The sequence below is a fragment of the Apteryx mantelli genome, chromosome 1 (genome assembly GCF_036417845.1).
Source record: "Apteryx mantelli isolate bAptMan1 chromosome 1, bAptMan1.hap1, whole genome shotgun sequence".
Lineage (NCBI taxonomy): Eukaryota > Metazoa > Chordata > Aves > Apterygiformes > Apterygidae > Apteryx > Apteryx mantelli.
In genome coordinates this window covers 107,500,327-107,521,400 of record NC_089978.1, presented here as the reverse complement: position 1 = coordinate 107,521,400, position 21,074 = coordinate 107,500,327, and the positions used below count along the sequence as shown (strand labels likewise).

At 39.8% G+C, this 21,074-nt stretch overlaps 1 protein-coding gene across 2 annotated transcripts in view; it reads right to left on the bottom strand.

Annotated features, from left to right (window-relative positions):
* Positions 1-1,037: 1,037 nt before the first annotated feature.
* Positions 1,038-21,074, bottom strand: part of APP (amyloid beta precursor protein) — a 236,454-nt gene continuing 216,417 nt past the window's right edge. For both annotated transcript variants that reach the window (XM_067299530.1, XM_067299536.1), the window contains 3 exons: positions 13,274-13,374; positions 9,926-10,072; positions 1,038-2,304 (listed from right to left, as the gene is read on the bottom strand). In XM_067299530.1, coding sequence (XP_067155631.1) covers positions 2,203-2,304; positions 9,926-10,072; positions 13,274-13,374 — 350 coding nt within the window. In that variant the 3' untranslated portion in view covers positions 1,038-2,202. The remainder of the gene's footprint in view (positions 2,305-9,925; positions 10,073-13,273; positions 13,375-21,074) is intronic.

Genomic DNA, 21,074 nt, shown 5'->3' with positions numbered 1-21,074 from the left:
TAACAGACACAAGGCAACCAACCTAATCCTGAGTATTTGTGGAAAAAAAAAAAAAAGGTAGGTTCCTGGGGAGCTTTTTGGGCCTGTAGGCTTCTGCTCACCACCATCCATCTCTATGGTCTGAACAGCCCAATTCTAAAAGCAGAGATCAGAAATCCTCTGGGGACATTTGGCTAATTCTTTAAAATATACTGGTACTGAAGGGTTAGGAAATGCCATCATCTGTGTCCAGATACCTTGCAGTGAATTCCCTTCCTTAACAAGTATCTCAACAGAGCAGGGATGGGAGAGCAAAGTGAGTAAACACTTGGCTGGCAACATGCAAGGGGAAGCTCTGCAGTTTTCCTGTGAGCAGCTACGGGGAACATGTTCCCATCCTTCTGGCAAGCTCGCAGGTGGTTTATGAAACCGCACGGGCTCTCTGCTTGCTGAACGAACACCCGTCCTGGTCAGCTGGCCCGCGCTGCTACGTCCTGGGCCAGCGGCAAACCGGCCAGACAAGGTGGGTTTTGGGGAAGGTCATGGGCAGGGAAGAGAGGTGACAGGGCTGGAGATCACGGCCATGCTTTGTTGTGCTACAGAGACCCGCAGCAGGCGATGCTGGGATCCGGCTGCTGTGGGTTTGCAGGCAAGATGAGTTAACAGGGGCTTTCCCTGGATATATCTTGCTTTCTTCATTCTACTGCAGCTCTCTACCCTCAGTCCTGCTTTATTTAACATGTTTGCTGGAAAGAATAGGAAAAAAAATCACTGGTTCTGCTGTTTTACTCTTCCCAGGCATCTGCTGTTTTGGTGCAACATGGGGCCTTGCGAGCCGGGAAGCTCCGTCGTGCACCCATGGCTGAGGCATGCAGCAGCGTGGGGACCTCGCCGGGAGGCGACGGCATCGGGCGCTGAGGCCAGGCCGCGGCATCAAGGGAAGAGGTCCGCGGCGGGTCTCTCCGGGGACAGGTGGGAGGCTGGGGATGAACACCGCTGTGCCCCTCTGCACAAGCCGGGGTGTGTGGCTGCTGCATAGACACACTACCACAACGGGCTCCTCCAGGAACACGTTTATTTACATTAAAGCATTATTATACAAACTGAAAAAAAAAAAAAAAGAAAAAAGAGAGCGAGACAACATTTGAGAGGGGCAGGTGTGCCAAAGTCAGCAAGTGCCTCATTTCTGCCCCGCACTGCCGCTTCTGCTCCACCCTGGTCTCTGGTCAAGCCATGAGCGTCGTTATCTGTGTAGGAAAATCCCCTACTGCCCCTCGTTCGCCCAATGCGAATGTCCGATGTTTTCTGTTTCAGTGGCTTTCAAACTATTTTTCTGCCTCCAAAGAAAACTCTTGCCCAAAGGTTTTTTTCTTAATTTATTTATGTAACACAGTGTAGAAAGCTATCAATTCATAAGCAATGGTTCTGTACAATCATCCTGCAGAGGATCCCCGTTAATTTTCGACCAGCAGGCACTTTTCCCCCCCCAGAAGTGCTCACAATTAACAGGGATTCTTTTTAATATTTTTTTAAGATCAAAAAGATACATGGAAAAGAAAATAAAGTTTACCTTTCAATGCCTAAAGTGTGCACATAAAACAGGCACAAAGAAACAAATGTGTATTCCCATGATTTCTACGTCACTAATACAGCAGGAGCAACAATCTGTACAATAATATGCAACTGCAGAGGAAAAGAATTTCAATAACTCATTTGGAATACTTTTTAAAAAATGTTGTTTTACTTTAAAATGCATAGTGATCAGAAAAAAATGCTCAGCAAAGAGAAGCAGCTAAACCCCACAGACACCAAAAGCATCCCCCATCAATTCTTAAAGCATATTTCAATTAGGACTTAATTTTTGTCACAAATCACAAGAATAATATACAACTGGCTAAGGAGCTACATGATAAATAATTGGGAAAGAGAATCTATCCATGCACTAGTTAAATACAGCTAAACTCTTTACAGTACACAAAAAACATTCATTAATAATGTAGTGTAAAGACTGAAATGTAAAGAGAAAGAGAGAAAATACATTACTGATTTTATTAATTCAAGTTCAGGCATCTACTTGTGTTACAGCACAGCTGTCAAAAGGCGATAATGAGTAAATAATAAAACAGAGTGTTTTTGATTCTTTCCACATTATTCTATAACTGAACACCAATGGGCAGTGAAGCAATCATTCTGCTGTCCAACTCATGAGGCTGTTGTAGTGTCCTAGTTCTGCATTTGTTCAAAGAACTTGTAGGTGGGATTTTCATAGCCATTTTGCTGCATCTTGGAAAGGTGGCGCTCCTCTGGTGTCACTGCAGCATCCACCTGTGAAGAAACCAGGGTCAGGTTCTTGTTCAATTCACAGCACACTGTGTTTCCTCACTTAATGGCCATCCAACGTATTTTGTATCCTGCTTTACATGTATTTAGGCACAAAATATCCTCTGAAATGCAAGATAGGTTTTAAAGCTCAGGACAATTTTTTTTTTTTTTTTTTTTAAAGAAGGGAGGAAGCAACTCAGGTCCCAAGCTCAGTCACACCCTCACAAGAAAATCTAAAATAAAGGTGTCTGGAGGTGGTAGGGAGGAACTCAACAGTTGCTTGCCCTGCTGGACCTAGCTGCTCAGATACTTCTCCACTAAACAGAGTATTAAACCTAGGACCTGGAGGCTCTAATGTTGCCTGAGGAGACAACTGTCTCTAAAAACTCTTCTCTCCAAGTTACGCAGGACTGCAAATGGCCTCAGGGAACAAAGTCAATATACTGTGTTGCAGTATAAAATATAATACAAAATAAAAGCCCACGAACAATTTTCCAGAGCAACCTGCAGGGATGGCCCTTCTTGTTTGGACAGTCATGGTTCGCTTTCTGGATAGAGTAATGTGCAGGAACAAGGTAAGGCAACCGGAACAATTCTGCAACTTATTATTTTTGCTGAAGGACTTCATGATTACCTGCCCAAACTCAGCAATACCACCTTGTGTTTTGTTTCTGTTGATTGGTTCAGGAAGTATGCAACATTACAAAGAAAAAAGGGAATATATTTTGCATCTCCCTGCCAGACTCCCATTATTATGTCCCCCTTCTCCCCAATACAGTATCTATACTTGGGATCGACTGGATCTGAAATAAGGAAAAATTCAAAGAAAAAGAAAAGATAGAAAAAGCTGAAGGAAGTGGCTGGAGGCTGCCTTCTGTCTATACTATACTCTCAGATTTGTTGCAGGGGTAAGGTCTCAGAACCATTAAATAATTAATTGGTAAGAAATAAAATGAGAATACCAAAGAAAAAACAGAGCAGACAGGCAGAAGGTGAGCAAAAATTCCATTGCAGTGCCTGAAGCAGAACTTCTCTGGCTCCAATGTTGAATTTGGTTCAGTTTAGTGACAAAAAGCTTGAGGTTTCTGCGCTGGTTAAGTATTTCTACTTAACAAAAATTGACCTTTCTTGATTACTTGGAAGACAGGCATAAAAACAGCTCAGTCAAGACTTCTCCATTGAATACCTGCTGCTCCACAAATTATTTTCTTCTTTCACTGAACATTACAGTAATACAGAACTTCATCAAATTAGAGTGGGCGAGAACAGTCTCTAAATGTTAATTAGGTATTTTACCCCCACTGTTTGAGCTAAATACCTGTTGTGAATTCAAAACCTACCATCTCCTGGCTATCTTGTTAACTACATATTAAAACAGAGCTAAGATAGCCTGTCAGCTATTTGACAGTTCTTAAAAAGAGAAGGTAAAAAGTGAATTTTACACAGTCAAAAATTTTAAATCAGGAAAGTGCCTAAGACTCTTTACATATTGGTTATGAACATTTTCATGTGGATTTCTGTAAGTAATGACCTTTAGCAAAAAGAGCTGTTTATTTTTAGCATAAAAATAACCTTTTGGAAAATGGAAAATGTATTCTCTCAGGAAGTCTTATATAGCAGGCTAGCTTACTTTAACCTTTTAATAAAAAAGTAAAGAAATAGTACTTATGTTTGATGCTCATTTTAAATCTGCTCTACAATACTAGAAATAATTCACCTCAGTGAGGACAGACTATAACCTTCAGTGGGTTGTTACCTGATGCTCTGGAAAAAAATAATAGGGATGTTGTTCCACGCTTGGGACAAAGGCAGACCGCTCAGCTTATTTTTGCAGCTGTTATTTTATTGTGGTAGATCACATTTGCCTTTCCTGCAGTACCACCAGAACGTGGCTCCTGTCAGAGCCATCTTCCTTCCTGATGTTCTTGCATTGATTATTTAAGAGATGAAATGGTTCTGTGTGTGGTACATATACTGGACTGCTCAGATGAACTGCTGACCCCAGGTTGGATCCCTTTTCTAATCCACGTCCCTTCTAATCTCCTTAGCCATGTTCCAACGCCCAAACTGCACTTTCAGCCATCACTGTTTTCAATCAAATCTCTCTTTTGTCATGCAGTAATTGCAAATTTTTGTGACATATCCAACTTTAAGGGTCACACCCTGCTTCCACTTGCAGACTATTACAAAACTCTCTACAGCAGGAGTCCTGAGTCTTCCAGAAAGCACGTGATGCCTGCCGATGGGAAACGGGATGCCAGGCAGAAAGGATCTCTGGGCTGAGCTGACGTGGTGCTTCCTGTGTTTCCAATTTTGCAACATAGCCTGACATTTCTGCTGTTAAAATACTGTCAAAGCTGTATTTGCAATAAGTAATTCTCTTATGCAACAAAACCAAAATACATCCATTTCTTCAAGTCCTGTGGCATGCTCTCAGGCAGTAGGTTATTGTTTAGGGAAGTGGCGCTCTTGCTTTGAGCTTCTCTCTTTTCAGGTTTCTCTTGTTTTAGATATTAGGGGGAAAAAAACATGTGTTTTCCTTTCCCCGCCCCCCCTATCTCTCCAGAAGCGACAAAAGAAACTTTCTTGCTGACAGCGTGCAGTTTCCTTGGGCCAGCGCACGTGGCTGGTGAGTGCTCAGCTTGGCTGTCAGCAATCATTTCAATCCATCATGGGCAGGAGAACCCCTGGGAATTTCGCAGCCTGTCTCCTCTTCAACCTCTACACGCAAATCCCCAAGACACTTCTGTATAACAACCTCCTCAGCAGTGAGTGTACAACTGTGCACTTGCATTTTAAAGACTTGTCTGTGCCTGCTGTTCGAGCCTTCCTTTTTAACCCCCTTTTCCTGCAGAGACCTATGCTCAGCCGAGAAGGCAGCTGTGGGGCTATTTGGGCTGGGTGAGAGGCAGCGACAGAGCTGCTGCAACTCATAGCAATATCCCTACAAGGATCTCCTGGTGCTTGGTTCGTTCCTGCTGTTTTACAAGTCCTTTCTGGGTTGCCAGCTTTCCCCTCCACAAGGGTACACCATCAGTAACCATATGCAGTGAATTAATTTCTGGCAATTCCTCGACCCTGTCGTCATTCTGTAGAACACTGTTTTCAATGTGAATATTTCATCATTAAAATGGCAGCAGGGCCTAACAAATCCAGTTCAGTATAGGTCTTGTAAAAACACATAGAAGGCCTAATGCCTGCCTTGAGGACCATGCAAATTTAACAGCGTTAACTATTTCCATTGTGACAATGTCACCGCATGCCATCTGCTGCTGCTAAAGTCGTCGCTAACACGGCTGTGAAGGAAAGGGAAGAACAAAGCAGGGAAAATTGTAAGCGTTCCAGTAGCCTTTCTAGCACTCACAGAAAATGAGAATACAAAGCAAACGCACAGGAAAAATCACCCTTCCTCTTCTTCCTGAATGGGCTGCTGTAATGTCAAGTCAGCCCTGTGTTTTATCCTACCACGCTACAGGAGTATCTTGTGCTTGTCCAAACCAAGAAGTGAGAGCCACTGGAGAGCTCACAACTAAACCCACTGACTGCTCTAAAAGGCTCTCATTGAGGATGAAATCAAAGCCTAATATGAAGCACTGGGCCTGAGAGATCAGGGATCTCCACGTATCAATACACACCTAAGAGCATTTCCCCTTCTATGGGGCTCACACACTAGGCTGGGATGCATGCAAGGGCATGCCAGAACCAGTGCTGGACTTCTCCCTATTTAAGCTTCAAACAACATTGTATTGAACCTTATAACCTGTTTTAGCTTTAAACCTCCCACTCACAATTTCTATCCAGGACTAGAAGATATGATAAGCCCATAAGACAACCTGCTTGTGGAGAAGAAGCAGGGTAAGAAAACAAAACAACATAAAAAACAGAGTCAAAGAAAGAAGAAGCAAAAGAGACTAAAGAATGGACCAGAAACTCAGAGGAAATTCAGGAAGGAGAAAGAGATTAGAAAAAAATATAAGGAAGGACAGCAGAAATCAGACTGAATTTTTAAAAAACTTTGCACAATATTCCATATCAAAAAAGTCCCATTTTGATAAACCAGTTTACAATGGAAGGCCAGTAACCTCTGAAATACAGCATTTATAGATGAAAGGGATTTATTGAGGCCTGCAGCTGACTATGCCACAGGTTAATCTATCTCACTGCCAACTTCAGTGCACTATTGCTCATCCTGATTGTCTTTACCTTTTGCTTTTACCCATTTCTACTCTGACAAACAATTCCTTTCTTTTCTTACAACCTTTGACCTAGGTATTGCTCTGACAAACTACATGTCTTTAAACCTGATTATTTCCTTGTCAGTAAATCACGAAAAGCTCCTTACCATTTTTATTTTCCCTTACTTCCCTTATTTTAAGAAGCTTTTTGCTACCCATTACAGAGGTGGTAGGAGTTGAACATAGCATTCAAGACTGCTGAGAAGCATCCCAGACACTTCACTTTTCTATGGCCTGATGCCCCTTGAAAAAACAGCCTGGACAGGTAAATAACCTCTTCTTTTGAGCTTGCTTGTCCATCTACCACTTCTTCTCTAGCTTATACTTTTTTCATGCAGAACTTCCTAACGTGGAGTCAGGAAGACAGTAATATCGCAAAAAACTTCTTATGCTGCCTCTGCACATATGGGCCAGCTCAGAAACCCAGACAGTACGTGTAAGGCAGTTCTCAAAGATCCAGCAAACACAACATTGTTGTTTAGATTGTGCTTTTCTTTGGTAAATGCATGCTGTCTAATATACATCTGCAGATCCGGCTTTGACAGATGAACTTTGGAGAGTACAGCTACAGCAATTTTAATGACTGCTGTGCTACTCCTGTGAGCCCTTATGTTGTCCCCCCTCCTCACACACTCCTGGCTGGAGGTGCCGCCTCTGTAACAGAAAGCAACTGAGTTTCAGAAAGGAGATACTGAAGGAGGATGAGTTGAGACAGTTGGCTGAAGTTTGGAGCATATGAGAGATGATGATGACTCTTTTGCCATCTGCTTTTATAGAGGAAGAAACCTCCTGCAGCCAGGTGGGAAAAAAAACTCAGAAGGTTTGATGGAGCCCACCTGGGCACATATAATAGGTAATTTCAGTCACTCAGTCATCTATTTACGTACTTGTGATTGTCCTTTTTCCTGGTAAGGATGAATCACTTTGAAATATCTATATTGTCAAACTGGTGAGAAAATTATTATGACACTTTTTCAAAATAGGAGATATATATTTCTCCTCAGAACTTCAAAAAAGACTAATAGAGTTTTTCATAACATCTTTTGTTAAAGAAATCATAGTGGAATGAGAACAAGCATTACAGTCAGAGATGACTTTTTTGGAAGATAGGAATACAGGTGGAATAGGACCTGTTTTGTAATCTTTGCATCCATTAATACAGACTTGAATTTTCACAATAGTTTCTGACATGCAACAAACAGATAGGTTGCAAGATTTGTTAAAATATACCCAGCCAACCTAGATCTGATGTACAGTTATTTTTACATCAAATGTTTTACTTTTTAGTGCACAGCATATTGTAGGTGCATCTCTGCTAGATAAATTAATCTTCTTTTAAATGGAATAGCTTAATTTTGAAGACATTTATTGTACATGGATCTTTGTTTTTCATCAAGTAACTGCTACACAATTTTCACTACCCTAGGGCAAAAATAGGTGTTATGCCTTTCTTGCAAGCGAGAAGCTGAGACAGTGAGGTTATGCAGACTGCCAACAGCACAGAACAAGTCTGGCAGAATTAGGAATCCTGGCTGCCAACGGCAGACCCAATGCAGTGAATCTACCATGCGACAACATCTACAGTGTGGCACTATAAACTGACTAATATTCTTGGTAGATCCTCGTGCTACACCTTTAGTTTGTTTTCTGTAAAACTTTTTACTCCCCAAGTTAGGCTGTCATTTTGACATGAATATCTTGTTCAGATTGTGCACGTTATTTCCAGCAATGAAGCCAACATTTCCAAGCTCATTTTCACTGAAGAAAGCTCATAAGAATCTAGGAGTATTCTCTCTATATCATTCCATCAGGCAAAATCTATCAAAAATTTTAAGGTCGTACTGCAATAACGGTATGTCCACATCCAATGTCTGATTCAGGGCTTTGGCCCAGCAAGCCTCCTGACCTGTTCTGTTGCAGCTAAATGCAGTCAAAGAAGGGTCTCAGCTGGGCAACCCCAACTCACAGCCAGGACCTTCCTCCCACCACCTCTGGGTGTCCCCACACACGCGAGCTCCAGCGTGGAGCCCCGGGTGGGCTGTTTCAGCAGGACCAACGCTCACCGACATGGGTCTCACACCGCAGCTGACGTATAACTGTTGGAAGCAGAAACCGACTGGGTGGTTTAAAATTCAAGCCTGTTTGAATTTTCCACAAAATAGGTTGAAAGCTTTCACATGGAAAGTTAAAACTGAGATTCTTAGTTGCTATTTTCTGCCTCTCAGTCCAAAATTCTGCATGGCTTGTTGGGACTCTAATCTATCCTGCGTATAAGAGCGCTCTCGCCAGGTGCTCTTCTCACCTTGTCTCTTTGGGAGGCTTTAAACCATAAGAAAAAGCACAGCCTGGATTTTGGGAGGCTTACTTAAATGTTTTTAAGGCTCTTCACTGCCACCAAAAATGGAATAGGTGCATCAGAAAACATCCCTCATATTCATCTAGTACGACTAGAGCAAGGTTCATTTGACTCAAGGTGAAACCAACATAACTGTGGACTTGAACAAGATTTAGTTTCAATTAAAAATTGCAAATATTGGTTTTGGAAGACAAAAACCATAAATGTCGGAAGTGCTGCCTAACATAAAGTACTACCTGCGCATCAGATACTCCCACAGCTAACTTCTAGATATAAACATATTGGGGGGGGCGGGGGAGCGGGAGCAGGGAAAAAGGTATACGAATCCCCTTCCAGTTCTCATGATCAAGTTTTTCCTATTTATAGAGACTCCTTTTTAAATCCAAGCAACAGACCTTGTATTTTAAATTATTGTAAATTGACCATAGCTTTACCTGGAAGATTGTGAAGAGACAATGGTTTTCATCTTGAAAAACTCATATAGAATTTTATATTTGTATGTGCTTCTCAAATCTATGAGTTTCAGATTAGCCATAAATCAAAAACTGTTGGTGGCAAAAGTTAATCTTGTTTAGAGAACAAAAAGTAATAAAGTATCTGTATAAGAAAAATCCTTGTAGTATGCAGCACAATCCACAGACCTGCCTCGAACCTTTATTTGCAAACTACATAAAGAAGTCTGTGTGTGAATTTCCAACAATAGGAAAAACAGATTTTTCTCCTTGTGCAGTATCTGCTCATTGGCTACTATCAAATTTCCTATAAAATGAAGTTCTGTGTTATAAGGTAATTGATCTAGGATAATTCCAGAACAAAGTTCTGTGGTTTTGCATCCAACTTGACATGGTTTATACTATGACTGTATTTACAAACTGAGGCAATTCAATTCCAGTCTGCTACATACAACCACTCTGACTTTGAACACTGGGCTAGCCAAAAAACCAGGCTTTTTTCTTTGTAAATGTATTTATGGAGCAGTGTGTTGACTGTGCTGTTCATGTGACACTGCTTGTGTTTGGAAGCCTTGTCTTACCTCCACAACACCGTGGTGAATAGACGTGTACTGCTTCTTCTTCAGCATCACCAAAGTAATGACAATCACTGTTGCTATGACAACACCTCCCACCATTAGTCCAATGATGGCACCTTTATTTGAACCCACATCTTCAGCGAAGAACACCTATAAAAGAAAAATAAAATAAGGTGGCTAATAAAAACCTGACCAAGTGTTTGGCTAATGTGTCCAGATGCCAGAGCAATTCAAAGCCTACTGAAGTATCTGTAATTAAACGCTACTGCATGTCAGCCTAATTATTCAAAACTGGATCACTGCAGTACAAAGCTCTCCTAGCAGGAGAAGAGGTACAAAAGTGTTTTTTATTGCCTGTAGTGTAGCAGTTTTGTGCCTACGTAGAAGACTTATCTCTATGTCTTTTAAATCAGCGCCTTACACAGGTCTTAGAAACAATACAAGTGTGCCAGTAGTTGTCCTTTTTTTTTTTTTTTTTTTTTTTTTTAAAGAAACAGCCAAGCTAATTGCAAAATGACTGATAAGCTCGTAGAGGAGTAACCAGGAAGCATATAAATTTCTTTTTTTTAAGAATGTAAATTATGAAATTGTTCACAAGTTGACATCTCTTCAGCTTGTTTGGACCAAGTCTGATGCATTGGTTTGATAAAGAAGTAAAGAAAACCAGTAGGATGACAGTGAAACTCGCACACGACCAGTTGGGAGAAAATTCTCCCAGCAGACGGACCAGAGTCCAGCAAACACAAGCGTACTAATTTAAGTGACTAGCAAGGAAGTCATCGAGCTTTCACAGAGCAAAGGGAGAATGAGCTACACCTGGATGATGACAATCCTCATGTGAGACTGAGCCGATATGACAGCTGTGTGAAAAACAGAGAAGATCCACTTGGATTGTGTATATTGATAAGGCAAAACAGTGAACAGCAAGGTGCTTTACCATGCATTTAATAAGGCTGGCTGCTAGAAATGGGAACAGGTATGAAAGTGGGTGATTGTTTTCACTGTTCCATATTGTATTCAAGTAATATGCTGAATTATTTTACTTCTGTGCATATTTTACAAACCTTTTGTCTGCTTGTCAATAGCAGGTTTTTATTATTATTATTTTTAATCAAAATGGGCAAAACGGATTAGAGAACACATTACATTCATAGGACTGTAAGACTAACTCACTCTGAAAGACTAAATTCTTTGACAAATATTTAACAAAAATGCGAGGGGAAACAGGAAACCTGCTGAGAATTATAATGAGCTGTATTACATCTGCACTCTTTAAGAAAACACAATCTTCTGCAGAGAGGTATTAAAACATGCAATATAAATACGTATATTGTTTCTAGTTGTAAACAAGAAATATGTTTAAACGGAGTTAAAAATACACTGGAAAGCACACACAATGGACAGTGTTGGCATACACTGATGTGAAGTAGTAACTTCCTCTGTCAATTTTACCTGCACAGGAATGAAAGTCTGTTACTATACTATTTTAGAGCACTGTGAAATATCCCAGCTAATATACATGTGCAACAGAGGAAGGGCTTAAGCATCCTCAGTCATGAAAATGAACTTTATATATAGTTAAAACATGAATACCCATAAAGAGGAATATAACTATAATTTTGGATCAATTCAGAAGCTTGCATGTAAAATACAATGCATAGCTGAATTCAGAACAATATCTTAAGGAGACTGTTTCACCCAGGTGAATGTATTTTTCTACTTACTGCTTTTGAATTTAAACTAATGGAGAAGATGTCTTCAAATTCTAACCTCAAAACCAACTCTGGCTGGGAATAAGGAGAATATACAACTTCAGAACAACTCACTGATATGAAATGGCATATGACATGCAATGCACTGTAAGGCATCATCCCAGTATTTTCTCAATGATACTAGGCTCCTTGCTCAGTCTCAGTTGAAAAAAAACAAAAAAAACCCCAACCAAACTAGAGGACAACTTACTAATTTAAAATAATGATTGTAGCTATCAGTGAGAAGTATGACATAAAATGCTTTAGAAAGCTTGAAAACTCTTGTGTTAAGCATGCCACATTATTGAAGCGGATGGATTCCAACGGTAGGGGGTAGCTTGCAGCTCCAAACTGCTTGAGATGGTATCAAAGCACTTCTACATAAAAGGTTACTGTTGAAAAGTGCATGTGACACAGGATCAGTAATGTAGGAACAAGTGTATGAAAACACATTTCTACAAGTTTCCTCCCTTCAGTAAACTCACACAGGTTTACTCCATCAGGATGTTTAACTCATCTGAGCTAAGCGTGTCAGAATTTCCCAAATTAGTGCTAATGCATTTTGGATTAGTTCATCAAACTGGGAATTCTCAGTTCTCAGCATCAAAGAGATGGCGGAATATCTTTTTACACAGTGACTGCCTAGTTCAAATGCAAAAACGAGTCCCATGCTAATTTTAATTTTCAGCACTACTTAGCTTTAAAAATATATTAAAAAAAAGCTTTCAAGTTTAATATCAGGATATTGAAAGTCAGAGAAGTGAAATCTCATGATGTAATATACCTTTACAAAAGGGGAAGCAGAACAGGTTTATAGTCAGCACTGCTGTATGGGTTCTTCATTACTTATTAAGAGACTGCAAAAAGCCTTTAGAAGATCCTTATTCTCACTTACATGGCTTTTAGTTGTTACTTTCATAAGAATCACAGTTCAAAAGGGGAACAATATTTTGTTCCTATCTGCCATTCACCTGTTAATAATATACCCTAAGAAACAAAATACAGAGATACGACCAAGTACAAATTAAAATTAAGGCCAATGGAGAATCTCTCCTCATCCCAAGCAGGGAATTTTGTGAGAGGTTATGCTCCGTAGAGATCAGCTCCTTCATGCACCATCACCATCTGTCTTGAGAGAGGGGGACTCTTTTCCCAAAACAGAGTCACTCCCCAATACCACTCTTATTTCTTGCTGCACCCTGCTGGGTCTCCATCAGACTTTCTTTTACCTACTTAGTGGTGCCCTTCCTCTGCATCTCCGCTCTTCAGTTATGTGATCCCTGACGAGAGACGGACCAGGGGGCAGCTATTACACAAATGACCACATCTGGTTGCATACAAGCGTGAGGGCAGGAACCGTCAGCGTTGCTTCTTACGTCAGACTTAGTAGTATTCAGTCTTCGCTGCTGAAATTATTCCAGATCTCCCATTAAGAGAGAACCAGAAGAAGCAGAAGCTGTTCACGTGAAGACTTTTTGAGGCAATTTTGACATCCCCATCCACATCACACAGGGGAAACACGGCCATAATTGGCTCACAAGCCCAGAATTTAACCACCAATTCAAAATGCACATGTAGAAAGCACAATTTGTTCACTTACCAGCTTCTGATGATGCACTTCGTATCCTGAGTCATGCCGGAACTCTGCATCCATCTTTACTTCAGATATCTCTTCTGTTTTAACATTGGTCAACCCAGAACCTGCATTGCACCGCAATGACAACTTATTAATGTCCTTGATTCAATTACACTCTACTTACCTCCACCATGACAAGAGCAGAAGGTAATGGTATCATTCACACAGGTGAGGTGTGATGTAACATTCACACAAGATGAGGTGTGAAAGGGAGCTGGGAGAGAAGTGAGGTACATCTGATATTTCATTCCCACTGAGGTGATAGAGAATGAGCTGGTAAAATTTCTCCTCTGTTAACGTTCCTTAATCCACTGTAGCTATGTTGGTACATGCACTGAAGGCTTTCAGTATGAAATACTGCAAGAACTAAGCTGCGGGGGATTAACAGTGGTCTCCTGAACTGGCTCAGGGGATGAAGACAGATCCGCTCTGACAGCCTCTCTAGAAACACCAAGGAAATTTGATGTTTAGGCTGAAATCTTCCCCCTCCCTAGCTCAGGCTGCTGTGAGGAAAAAGATATACCCATGGTGTGAGGTGGGGAACCCCAGATACTACATTCTCTTGCTTCCAGTGAGTCTGTGCCTTATGCACAAACATGCATATGAGTTATTAAAAATGTTTGTGAAGTTTACAGAACTCTTGCTTTTATAGTGCAGACCGTTCAGAATTAATATGATTCAAATTTTGACTTCTGCCTGAGAGATAACTCTGCCTCTTGATTAGAAGCAGACAGTATAGCAAGTAACCAGAGCTTGCAATGATTTTAATCATGGATAGTTTGCAGTCCTGCTTTCTCCTTATGGATGTGAAGAGGGGGATGCTGCACTAGCTGGAAAGAAGGCCAGGATTTCCTCCTGGCCATAGGAGAACTAGCCAGACTTACAACAGCTGAGGAGCGCAGCTGATGTGTATATCTGTGAATGTTCTGTCCTGAAAAACCGGCTCTAGCTCATAGAGAACATATGGGTATTCATGTAGCTGGTTGTTTTCCTTCTTAGTGCAACTGATTGACATTCGTATCTCTTGGAGATACAAACACTGCAGAAGTATGTTATTTATGAGAAGTTATCTCCTCACCCGATATAATGTGATAAGAACATATGAACTGATTCAGATTCCTTGCCTATAACTATTCTAACATTTTTATCCCCTCTCCAAGCTTTCACTGTGATTCCTAGTATTTTGGGCTGACCTTAAGTCCCAATGTGTGGAAATTTAAACATCTTCGAAACTCTCAACACCATGGACTGCTCTTGTTCTCCACAGTGTCTCTGGACTCTCAGTAAATTCTTGAAGACTTACAAGTGCCAATGAGCTCCACAATCTAAAGTAGCACTGAATGAAACAGTTATTCCCCTTTTACTGCTTCTGAATTTGCCAGTTTTTTACATTAAATGCTGATCTATTCTTGTATTGTGAGACAATGAGAACAGAAGTTTCCCAGAACTTCTCTAGGCTGTACAGACAATCCCATTCTTGGGTTCTGATCCTACTTTTCACAACAAACCATACAAAAGAGAACAAGAATAATCTTCATGCAGTAAAGTATTTATGGTTATTTTCTTGAACAGTCTGACCGTCCCATAAACTGAAACTTAGTCTCTCTTTTTTTTTGAAGGAATAAAGTATTTAGCGGCTCTCAAATATTTTTATCAAGCAGCTGATGCCACATTACACAACTAAATCTGACACAAGTATATTATGACATTTATATACAAAAGGCCATTTCTAAAGGCAAAAACTGTAAAGTATGTAAGGAATTGCAGTTTGAAAACAAACCATGACATTCTGTCAATGAAATGCAGGAGGAAATGGAGATGAAGGAAATAAAACCCACACGGTGCCTGAAAGGAGGTTTAATTTTCTATCCCTAAAGCAGCTATGGTTAGTTTTCCAAACTAAAGAAAGAATACGATTCACTCTCCTGTCTGCATAATCTGAAAATAGCTCCTATATCTGCATCAACAGGAAGTGAAAAAAGTGAGAACACATTTGGCAGCACAGAGGCTCGCTTCTTCAAATCCTCTGCCTTTTTGGTGCTAGGATTAAGAGGGGAGAAACAATAATGGAATAGTAGCTTTTCACATAGTTGCAATAGTTTTTTTTTGGGGGGGGGGGGGGCGGGCAAAGGGCTTTCCTCGGACTTGGTTCACTGCCCACAGCTGTAAGGGCTGAAAAGGTGGCTGTTCCCAGCTGCTTGCCACTGTCCACAGTCACACTTGTGTGGAAGCTCCCTCGAGGCAAGGACTTTGGGAAGTACAGAACTTTATTGCGATAGCTCGCAAACTGAATGAAGCTGTAAATATTGATTAAAAAATATACATGCATATATGAGATATATTGGTGAAGAATCAACTTGTCTTGCAACAAGTCTTGCCTGCCAAATCTATAATAGGTCATTGAAGGAGTTAATAAGCAAATGGGTAAAAGTGATTTAGCTTAGAGTGAATGTGGCTTTCCAAAACACTTTTGAGAAGGACCTTCATCAAAGCTCTGGCAGAAGATAAGATGGCAAGAATTAAGAGGGAAGGTCCTACATGACTTTCCATAACCGATTAAAAGGTAGGAAACAAAGTGTAAATACACAGTCATTTTTCACAATGGAGGAAGGTTACCAGCAGGGTCCAACAAGGATCTGTGCTGTGCTATTTGTAAAGCGATCTGGATAAGGGAGTGAATGGTGCCGTGACAAAGTCTAACAACAAAAATAATAATAAAAATGAGGGTAGACAAAGTAAAACCAACTGCAAAGAACTGCAGAAATTCTGAGCGCACAATAAAAGAGAAATGATATTCAATGTTGATATAATGTAAAGTGATGCACACAGGGAAAAATAACCCTAACTATACATACACAACATTGGGCTCTAAATTAGTTCTGTTTCACCCAGGACAGAGACCTTGGAGTCACTGTGGATAATTCTCTGTGGGCAGTTGGCTCAGTAGCAGTCAAAAAGGCAAAGAGAAAGTTAGGAATAATTAAGAAGGAAAAGAGAAGACAGAAAACATCATTACACCGCTGTATAAATCTATGAATCATCCTCACTTTAAATATGGCTATCAGTTCTGGTCACCCCATCTCCACAGAAGAACTAGAAAAGGTACAAAGAAGGGAGACAGTAATGATCACTAGTATGGAATGGTTTCTATACAAGGAAAGACTAGACAAATCAGGAGTCTTCAGACTGGAAAAGAGACAGCTAAGGGAGAACACTACAGAGGGCTATACAGCTGTGAATGACACACAAAGTCAACAGTAAACGATTATTCATTATTTCTCCTAACAAAGTGCAGGACACCAACACAATTAGGACACAGCAGATTAGAAACTAACAAAAGAAAGTGTGTGTGTGTATATATATATATGTATGTATATATACACACACACGTATATATATTTGGAACAATGCAAAATTAGGCTGTGGAACTCATTGGCACAAATTATAAGCATGTTCAAAATGCAAATGAACAAATGTGAAGAAGAAAGGTTCATCCATGGTTACTAAACACAATGATGAAGATAAAATTTCCAGTTCTGGAAGTCTATCAAATGCTGATTGCCAAAAGCTCAGTGGATGTGCTGGCAGCACAGGCAGAGGCGATATCTGCAGGTATCCCGCTTGTGCCATGGCTAGAGATAGGACACTGGGCTTGGGGACTTCTATTCTTGGCTCTAACCACTCTGAGTGAAAACAAGATAGGTTAGCTTAGACTGTGGGTCTTTGATAACCGCAGTTAGAGGAGTCAAACACCACAGGCAGGAATTACAGCAGCTTTTCAGCTGGCAGAACGGAAGGCAGCAGCCCTCGCCTCAGGCAGTGACAGACGGTGGGAAGTTTATCAGTAGGCTCAGCTGCAAGTGGAAAAAAGACATGATCAACCCCCCAGGCTTTCCTAAGCCCCATTTCTCTGACTGGCTGTTCCCCTTCCTCCCTCCGTTCCTGTTTTATGGTAACACAGGAGCCCTACTTCCAGGGTACGGCAGCTTGACCAATCTTTTGTTGCAAGACCAAGCAGAAAAATCTCTGCTTTGGGCCAATGTGATCAAGGTCTGGTGGTCTACTTGGTCTTATTCACCAACCCCAAAACTGCCATGAGATCTGAACACAAAATAGGGCCTGCTGTTAGGCAGTTAACACTGTTTGGCTTACTAAAACTCATGCGTGGTATCTAGTCAAGGAAAAAGGTCAAGAACAGAGAGAGATGAAACTTTTATTGCACTAACAAACGTAACAGTAATTTTTCTTTCCTCTTTTCCCCCTTAGAAGTGAAGATAAGGACAATTAAAAGTATGAACAGGGTAAAGTAGTGGTCTTCTGCAAATAATTAATTATATGATAAGAGACCCATGACTCTGTACTGGAATCAAATACTTGGTATGACACAGTTATACACAGGGTTATAAACTGCCTTTCCGTAATGTTGCATTACGGAAGACTTGCTATTTAACTTCCCTCTATTTCCAGTTCATTAACCTTCTTGTCCTGGTGAATACATATTTAGAGATTTAGATGCTATAATCAAAGATTTATTTTTCAAAGGTAGTTACTAAAGAAGGAAAAAAATTAAGGGTCTTTTGAAAAGTGTTATCAGAGGGGTGTGAATCAGGTAAGAAGCAAAAAACTAAGAGCTGGCTAACACTGCTTTACCCTTGTACTGAAGAAAAGCATACAAAGAAGAGTTAGCTACATGACAAGATCCTTAATTCTGACCCAAAATAAATAACGTTTTTTCGTTACCAAGTCTAAAATATACAACCCAAACACAAAAGCCAATATAAAAGAAGAAAAATGAGAGTAACAGTCTGATGGCAAATTCAAATTCACAAATAATCATAATTATTAATGCTTTTTCTTCTAAAATGCATACTATCTTTAGGGACTGGTATTCCTAATTACTTCAATTTAAAAATGTTACAGTTCAGCTGGTAAATAAATTAACTTGTATCTCCTTTGCAAAACTAACAAATCTAATTAGCCATCAAAACCGCACACTTAAGAGCACCCAATAAAATCCAATGAGCTAGTTAACATTATTATACTTTGATAAAATAAAGCATTTACTAAACAATGACAGGTTTGCCTGCTTACTTTATATGTATCAGAAAATAAGATTCAACTGTTTTTTTCTTGCTTTGCTCTTGAGTACTTAAGGTTGTTGAATGATGGGCTTTTAATTATATTGCTGTTAATTAGTAATGTTAACTACTTTTATATACATATATAGTCCAAACATCAAAAAGAACAGCATATATAAACTTAATTGTTCCTTGCCCTTAAAGGAAAAAAAAATCCACAGGGAGTCAAAAACCACTCATATGAAATAAAAACAAATCAGTGGCTTTGAGGAACATTTTACTCTCACGCAGATGAGCTTTTGTGTTTGTGTAAATATAAATTTATGCTTTAAGAAGAAGAAGAATAAAGATGATGCAATGAATTCTACCAAGGAAGTAATTAGCTGTACATTATTTACTACACTGTTTATAATTGTTTCTTCTACTAGTTAAATGGCCTTGCAAGATTTCTGATTTTGTTTTGCAGGGATCTGAAAAAATATTGTGGGGATCTGAAATAATATACACATGCCTATGGTCTTCCAGGTTCTTTTAGACATAAAAATCAAGCCTCCAAGTGAAGCATGATTAAAACTACCCAAATTGGGTGGTCTCTGCATAGAGAAACACAAAATTTTTAGCACATTCAAAAACCATTTGAGCAAAAGATGTAAGAACCAAATTAAGGAAAACATTTAACCCCACATCTATGAATTGGACTTGAGTAATTTCGAGAATAGAAAAGATTTGTTGAATTTGGGTCTGTTGTAGAAAAGAAGTTCTATAGTTGTAGTACACAGCTTTATCTGGATAAAGATTCATCTGAAAAAAGGATGGATGGAAATGCATGTAGTGTTCAAAACAAGTACCTGGGAAGTAGATAGTCACAAGATCTTACTGGAAGTTCAACTATTATTTGCTCTATGACTTGGTGCAAATTATTTCAGCTGTTTCATTTTCCTCATGTATAAAGCAAGGATAATATACTCACTTTTGTAAAGATAACTTAAGTTGTAAAGATAATTTAAGTATCTTTGAGGAACAAGTACTTTAAGACTGCGTGGAACTAAAATTTCCTGGTCTCTCCTTGGAACTTGTTAAAATGGTGGTGTATTTTTACTCCATAGATGATGACAGGGCTCTCAGATTGGAGAAAGCAGTGACAGAGCATAAAAATAATTTTTATTCATTTTTTAAAAACTCTCACTGGAACTTAGTATGAAAAAATTCTTCCCTAGAAGACCAAAGATATTTTACATATGTGTAAAAATGAATAATGAAAAACAAGTGAAATTTGGTCATCTCTTTCTGGCATTTGTCAGTGCAGATGCTGTGCTTATGCATATATAATTGTGCTTGCAGTTGATAACTATCTCATTTATAAGAAATAACTATCTGATGCAAAAACCCAACCCATTAATGATTTAATTTGGTAGCTGCAGACAGTTGGCTTAAGTCAACTGCATTGAACTAACATCACTAAGACAGGAAAAAAGTGCAATTTCTGGCAAGAAAATCATAAATAATTCACTGAGCTGCTCTATGGCCTCACATCACACAGGTTGCAGCGTATGTGCTAATGATTCTGCGGAACAGTCATTAGGCTTACAGAGCCTCTGCAACTACCCCCCCCCCCCCAGCCTTCTATGCAACGTAACAGAATTAAGATGGTCATGTCATGAATTATCAGCAGAGGGGCCAAAGACACAGAAGCAGCTTTATGTGCAGTTGGGAGAAAGTAAAAAAACAAACCAAACCAAACAACCCCCCAGCCCTACTACATGGAAGAAAATGACACAGTTAATATCATAATATCTTTGCATGGACATACTGGATTACAGACATACTGTTAGTGATATAGTTGCAACTGTGAGACAGATGAGAATAAGATCTACTCTGAACCGAGCACTGGTTCTTTTCTTTAGCACCCTGAATTTCAGAAATTCTGCTGATGTTAAGCAGCATCATTCAGATGCCAGGTATTCTAATTTTTACTCAATTTCTACAGATCAGACTTGCTGATTGAATGTGAGTAAAAGGGATCATGCTTATGAGTACCTGGGCGCGTTTTTACACTATGCGCACAAAAAAGTTACTAATAAACACGTACCCAAAATTTGGCCACAAGAAATTAAATACTCATAATGAAAAAGTGACCTCTGGAGTGTCGGGGAGTAGGAAGCACTATTGAAAAGACTACCAACTAAAGAGGCATTCTTTCCATTTGAAGCTCTTCCTGTGGAAGTAGGTAGCGATTTATATATGTCAAGAAATATGCAATAACCTCTTATTGTTTGGCCCAGTATTTAAAAATACAGGCCACTGATAACTCCTTAGTGCATCTGTTTATTTTCCATCCCTTTCACCTTTTTATTATCTCTGTTTACTTCCTTCTGGGGAAAGAAACAGGCATAATTCTCCCTTGCTCTCCCCACTTGTGAATTAAAGAGGAGAGGGCAGTGTGCTGAAGCAGCAGGCTTTTTTTCCAAATACCAGTGTGAATCACTCAGATGTTTCATTTATACTAGGAAATAGGGATTTCTCCTCCTGACATTACTCTCCTCCTACGACTGCTGTATTTCAGACTCAAATTCAAGCTTCAGCTGCTGCCAGCCAAGGTGGAGCACTGCAGAGGTAGAGATTAGGACAATTGGTTTAATTTTTATTAAATGCTTTAAACTTGGTCCTTACTCATAAACTTTCCTGAT